The sequence below is a fragment of the Merops nubicus genome, unplaced genomic scaffold (genome assembly GCF_000691845.1).
Source record: "Merops nubicus isolate BGI_N331 unplaced genomic scaffold, ASM69184v1 scaffold47643, whole genome shotgun sequence".
Taxonomy (NCBI): Eukaryota; Metazoa; Chordata; class Aves; order Coraciiformes; family Meropidae; genus Merops; species Merops nubicus.
The window spans coordinates 4410-11142 of record NW_008601844.1 but is presented as its reverse complement, the minus strand read 5'-3'; the positions used below and the strand labels follow the sequence as shown (position 1 = coordinate 11142).

General features: G+C 49.0%; 1 protein-coding gene across 1 annotated transcript in view; it reads right to left on the bottom strand.

Annotated features, from left to right (window-relative positions):
• Positions 1–4285: 4285 nt before the first annotated feature.
• The window catches only part of LOC103770837 (RNA-binding protein Musashi homolog 1-like), a gene marked incomplete at both ends in the record, with an annotated part of 6851 nt that continues 4403 nt past the window's right edge, over positions 4286–6733 (bottom strand). Inside the window, 2 exons of the mRNA XM_008938113.1 lie at positions 4286–4378; positions 6081–6122. Of these exons, the coding sequence (XP_008936361.1) occupies positions 4286–4378; positions 6081–6122 (135 nt within the window). The remainder of the gene's footprint in view (positions 4379–6080; positions 6123–6733) is intronic.

Genomic DNA, 6733 nt, shown 5'->3' with positions numbered 1-6733 from the left:
GCTCCATGACAAAAAGACCTTATTTGTTCTGAGCCTCCTATCTTGCAATGTATTTGACTTTACCACAAAGCCTCATCACATCAACCCTTGAAAAAGAAACACAATCTGAGTTTTTTCAGACATGATATTAAAAAGTAACCTCGTTTACAAGATCAGAGACCAAATGGTCCAAAGAAATTATTTTGATGGACAACTCCTTTTCCAGAAAAAAAAAACCAACCATAGAACAATGTGTTCCTATGGGTTGAAGTAGAAAAGGAGGAAGCTGGCTGGGCCTTGAGGTCCTCTGAGGCACCCTCATACATGTTGATCTAGACAGAGGACTAGTCTGCAGTGGCAGGTGCAAGACACTTTCCTTCTCATTTTCTGTTTCAGGTTTCGGTGAGGGCGGTAGCCTGAATCCAGAAAGGCTGTTGAAAAACATCCTTACGCAGTCTAAAGATCTCCAACACCATCCAGCTTAAGCCATGACACTTGGCTACACTTACTGTGAATGCAATTCTTTCCAGGACTTCTACCCTACTGTTGAAAAAATAATCTGCTTTAGAAAGCATGGCCTTAGCTTGCATCTCAAAGAGATTTGAGTTTTGGAGCCAGAAGTGTTTCCTAGAGATCCCGCTATGTTCAAAGCCCTAGCAGCTGCACCTGACTAACCACAGCCAGCTTGAGAGCACTTCTCAATCTCTCTCACTGTACTGAAAAAAAAAAATCATTTGTATTTTCTTCCTCAGGAAAACAGCAGCCCATGTTTTTCAGTCACAGTTTTGGGAGAGGGGGAAAAAAAAGTGATCCATCTTTGAAGCAGAGAAACTCAAACTGTATTTGGGATCCTCTTTGAAACTTCACCTTTTGTGCCTGTTAAAACCAAGTATTTTGATATGAGGACCTGGGATGCCAGCCTTTCCCTTTCTTCCTTTATCCCTAAGTAATACTCATGGTTCTCCTCCTCACACATTTTCATTTTTCTTTTGCTACTTCTATTTTACAAGGCTGAGAGGGTTTGGACACAGCAAGAAAACAAAACAAAAAATAGGAGAGTAAGCAGAAATGCCAAGGTATAAAAATCAGACTTGGGAAATTCATTCTATGAAGTGGGAAACCACTTCATCTCCAGCCCAACCAAACTACCATTTTTTTCCTGCTAACGGGCACACAAGGTGTGTTGCTTCCAACCCAAGACCCATGGACACTAGTTACCCTGCTAGATTTGCAAACTGCAGCTCACAGATTTGGACCAGGGAGAATATTATGATAATCTAATTTGACCTCATCTGTAGTGCAGGCCATAGCACTTCCTCTTGTAATTCCTACAGCATGTGCAGGCTTTCTCTCTGCACTAAAACATTTTTCAAAAAGCATCTATCCTAATTTAACAACCGTAAGTGGTGGCATATCTAACACACACTTAAACTTGTGGCCTGATATAACCCTCATGCAAAACCCATCCAGCAGTCTGTACTTCCTTAGCCTCAGAAGCAAAGGATGATCTCTCCCTGACACTGAGATCCAAACTGACCTTGCCACTGGATTCTCAAAGATTGACTAAAAATCACCCCCAGGAAGCTGGTACCTCGATTTTGAGGAATCAAGGCAGGATGACTTGGTGCTCCCTGCTCTCTCCTCTCTAGATCCTAAGCATTCCCATGACTCCCTGGACAGGTAGGAGGAAAGAGGAGTGATTTTTCTCCTCTCGGATCCTAGAAAACTGTTGGGCCACTCATAAGACGGAACACAGACAAAAGCACTTCCTCAGGGGGTCAGTCCTCTGAGGAAATGCTTGAGAAGGGCATCCTTAATAATTCCTTTTTACACAGTCCCAGTCTAGTTCCAAAAGTAACACTAATTAATTCTGAATTACTTAGACAATATTTTTTCAGACAGGCTTTCCAACATAAGGATAACACCACCTCTCACTTAAAAATGCCATAAATTGTAGAGATGAATACCAGAGTCAGCCACCAAGAGGACCTCTAAAGAAGGGATCCTAGGAGACCTCTGAAAGCTAGGAGGTCCCAGAGTATCATAACAAACACCAAAAGAGCCTATGTACCAAAAATCATGTTCTCCATGACTCACATCTGAAACTGGCAACAGGCTTCTCTTCGCTTTAGAATCCACAGAGAGGCACGTTCAGAGCTCAGAACCCCAGAGCTGATGGCCACAGAGGCTCTCCTCTGAAACAGGCTTTCCACTGATCCTGCAGATCAGCCACACGGAGCTACTGACCGGAGAGAATTTCTCAGGAAACAGTTCTCCTGGCCTTCGGTGAATTATCTGGGGCTTAGCCTGGAAGATGGTTACAGACCAGGAACGATGCTTTAGACAAGAGCTCTGAGGAGTCTCTCCTCATCTGGAAAGGCCAGATGAGTCAGGAAACTGCCCCAAAAATGGAGAGTCAATTTGGGCAGCCCTGAGCTCTCCCCACAGAAACTCCCCAAGCCAAGGAGACAGCTGAACTGCATCGGCCTCACGCAGACTGGGAGCACCGGATGTTGTCCAGGACGCTGGTTCTTCGGAGATGAATCGCACAGAGCTATGCAGAACTCTCCCTTCTGCCCAGTCCCAGGGAAACAATCTGACACAACCAGTTCTTGCCTGTCTCCTGACGTCAGGACACCTTCCAGCACATGACAACCAAACATGGGGAACGTAACAGCAGAACACCCCAAAACAACCGGGAAGCACTTCTCAAACCAGAGCAATTGTAACTGCTGGCAAAGCCACTGCTACATGATGTGTTTCTGCTTCAAATTAACCCAGGCACAGTTAAGGTCCAAAGGGGATTACGCCCTTTTTGTTTTCCTATCAAACGCACCCATCAGCAGCACAGAACATGCACAAGTCAGACTAACAACCTCCAGACTATGCAGGCAGGCAGACAGCACCACCTTTAGTGGTGACACCCTCAGTGACACCACGTAAAAGCTCCTGGGGACACAACAGAGTTTGCTTATTTTTAATAAAAAATAAAACCACCCAGAGCTAATGACTAGCAAACACAGGGACATTGGACCACTTCTGCTATTGCCACTTTCTCTTAGAAATACAAAGGAGTCCTGCAGTCACAATAGCATCCCAGGACATGCAGATGTGACTTCAGAAGGTGAGCAAAGGTACCAAGCAAACACTTGTCCCAAACTTTTCTGCCCAAAAGTTCCAACAATAAGGTGAAACTGGTTACAAAACTCCCCTTCCTTTCACCAATTAATGTGCCTTAACATAACATCACTCTTTTACATGATCTTTCAAAAGAAAATTAATATCAAAGCCTTCATTCCTCACGCTATACACTTCACATGGTACTACTTTCTTCCACATCCATGGTGCTATCTGCAACAAGCTGGCCAGATTACCACCCAGCAAAATGTCTTCTGCCCCCTTAGGAAGTTCCCAGCGCTTTCCAACACTTCTGCCCCAAACAGCAAACCCAAGCACAACACCACTGAAGAGTGCAGCAGTCACAGTGCCCCGGCCCAGAGGTGACCGCATTCAGTATTTGGGTACAGTGATCCCCTTCAGTTCCTAATCCCATTGAAAATATTTGGATCTTTTAGTCTAACCCTACTGAGATTGCACCTCAGCTCACAGCCTCCTGACAGGGGACTGAAGGGCCAAGACTGAGCTCCCTTCTATCCTTGTCCTGACCCAAAATTTGCACATCTGGCTGTCAGGGACCACAGCACAAGTGACTTCCATCCACAGAAGCCCACCCTTCCCTGAGCCACCAGCTGGCACAGAAGAGCCAGACCAAGACAAGGGACAGCCACAGTGCCAAGTTTTCATCAACTATCCAAAACTAACATCACCACTTGCCCAAGACACAGCAGGAGTTTCAGGACCAAAAGGCTTATTTTTAACAAAGGATTACTGAAATATGAACCACAAGGCTTTGAGTTAGAAACAGGCCAAAATCACAGGTTTGATGCTACAACCACTCTGTTAGGAGTGTCTACAAACCTTCCTCCAGCATATGAACAAAATGCAAATCTGTGGGCCACAGGAGGCTTCTGGAGAGGGAAAAGCTGGAAAATCATTTTCCTTAGCCCAGGTCCTACCAAATCCAGACACAAGCACAAACACTTTGTTTCAAACCATCACAGAGCAGGAGTCACTGGCTGTAGCCCCTACAAAGACATGACAGCCACCCAGCATCTGTAACTGACCTTCAATCCACTTAACCCTGTGCAAACGACTTGCAAGCTCCTAGTCCCGCCTCCACAGTTCAAAAAACTCCTTTTTCCCCCAGAAGCAACAGCTTTGATCCAACACCACTCAAGAGACTTACCTTCCCAAACTGCTCGAAATACTGTTTCACATCCTCCACAGTAGTGTTCACAGACAGACCACCCACAAATATCTTCTTCGTTCGGGTCACCATCTGGAAAAAGGAAGGACAGGAATTCACTGAATAAACCCAGAGCGAGCAGAGAAGGAGACGCAAAGGCCACTCGCTCCCCTGCACTGCTGGGAAGCGCCTGCCCCTTCGCTGCAGCTGAGCTTCCACCTTCCCAAAGCCCTCTGGCCAAAAGCAGCTGGCAGATTTGTCCACGCCAGACCCCAATTCACACTCTGCCCCTCATGCCACCCCACCGTGCTTGCCAGCACCCAGACACCACCTCCTCCTCAGACAGCATGTTACCAGCCTCTCCCCTCACTAACTCCCTCGGCGCCCTCACGCTGCCCCAAAGACACGGGGTACGACTGTCCCCTCCCCAGCTCTTCCTGCAGCCCTGCCACACCACGGCCAGCCTCCTCCAGAGATGCCTGCTCTGATTCCCAGAGCAGAAAGACAGGCAGGAGGCCTGCCAGCACAGGTAGGCTCCCCAGGCTTTGCCCTCCCAGCTCAAAAACTCCAGAGCATCCCATCTTCCATGGAGCAAGCCTCATTTCACAGCCTTTCCACAGCCACTTAAATGGAGCCCAGTCAACTCCCAGTTAAATCTCTTTTGCCTTTGCAAGAAGGCCAAGAGAAGATCCCTCTGCCACTCGTGCTGCTGGGACAAGGAAGAAAACTAACTACCCTGAGAGGGGCCATTGCTGCCAGGCTGGGACACACCAAGAGCCTTTGAACTGGCTCTCCAGTTGCATCCTCCCCTTAGCTGCTTGGCTACACCCCTGCTCTCAGAGGAACACATGGTCCTAATTACCCCAAGGAGCATAGGGCTAATCCGCAGCAATTCCCTGGCTTGGAGAGCAGCCCGTTCTAACACTAAAGCACCTTCTGTCACCAAACTGCTTAATGGAATTAACCCAATTCCTACCATGTGCTTCCTGGCTCCAGTTACTCAGGATACCTGCTCACCAATTGTTCTCAGTGCCTGATCCCCCTTACTTCCCTCCCAGCACCAGTCTTCTCTTCCCTCTCTGCTTCTCGACGCTGCTTCTCCCCAGCTCTTTCTCCTGTGACATCACTCAGAATAGACTCTAAACTTTAAAACTCCCATCCAAGACCAAAGTTAAAGGGAGACCCAAAGTTTAAAGGCAATCTCCAGCATACTGCTGGCTTCTCAGTTAAAAGTTCTTGCAAAGAATCTCTTGTAGATAAGGTCCAACACCAAACCCCTTCTGTCTTTTCCAGCACTGAAGCAAGCAAGGGCACTTCACACAACAAAATCCTTCTCCCGCTCCCTGCCACACGCCTAGTTGTACACACACACGCATGCACACACCCGACCCTCTTTCCACCTGTACCACACCACAGCACAGAGCTGCTCTGCATTTCCCTCAGCCCGAAACTCCCAGACACTGGCTGCAACCTCACAGGACTAAGTCCACCCTGGGCAGCATTTATTTCACCATCTCTAACTAGCACATCCTAAACGACAACCGAGGCGCCTCCTGGTTCCTCTGGTGCCACACAAGCCCCCAGGGCTGTGCTGGAAGCCCGAGAGAAGCGGAGCACAGCTCAGCACGTCGTGCCAGCAGCAGGGCACAGCAGCTCCTGCTCGATGTGAGTCCTGAGCAGAAAGAACCCCAGGGAGCGACTCCATTGCACACATTGACAACCCTGCACGGAGGGACAAGAGTCACCACCACAAATTTCACCCTTCGGGGTGGCAACGGCTGCCCGCAGTGCTTACCTTGGGCTGTGCTCGGCGGGGGAACGCTACCTTCGGGTCAATCTGAAAGAGATGTGGGGAAGAACAGGTGAACATGCTTTTGCTGCCTATTTGCAGACACGGGGTTCCCTCCATGCACACAGCTGTCTCTACCCACGTGGCACCTTCCTAAAAACCCAGAGAATCTACCTGAGGGGCATTTTTATGGCTGCAGACATCGTTCCCTCTTGGTAAGGTGTAATCCAGGGAGACTACAAGTCCCAGCATGCAGTTGCCCATCTCCAGCGGAGAGCCGGCCAGACGCGCCCGAGAGCCCATCACATGCTGGGATTAACAGGCTGGGCTGCACCCTCCCACTGGGCCTGCCCCTGGGTGCCATGCATCACCGGCCTCCGATTAGAAGTGCTTCCTTTTGCCTTTCTGCTCTCTCCCTCCACTCTACCTACAAATACAGAGCTCACCTGCATAGTTCGAGGGCAGAAAAGAGGCGGCACGCAAAAAGCCAAACATTCCATCCCACAAAAGACAGGGCAAAGACATAAAGGAGCAGAGAGGACGGCAGAGATGAGACGGAGGAGGCTGGGCACGGAGGCTGCGGCGGCAGGGCAGCGAGCTGCCCCTATGGCTCCACACACAATGCCGCTGCCTGCCCCCGCCGGGCTCAGCCCTCCATT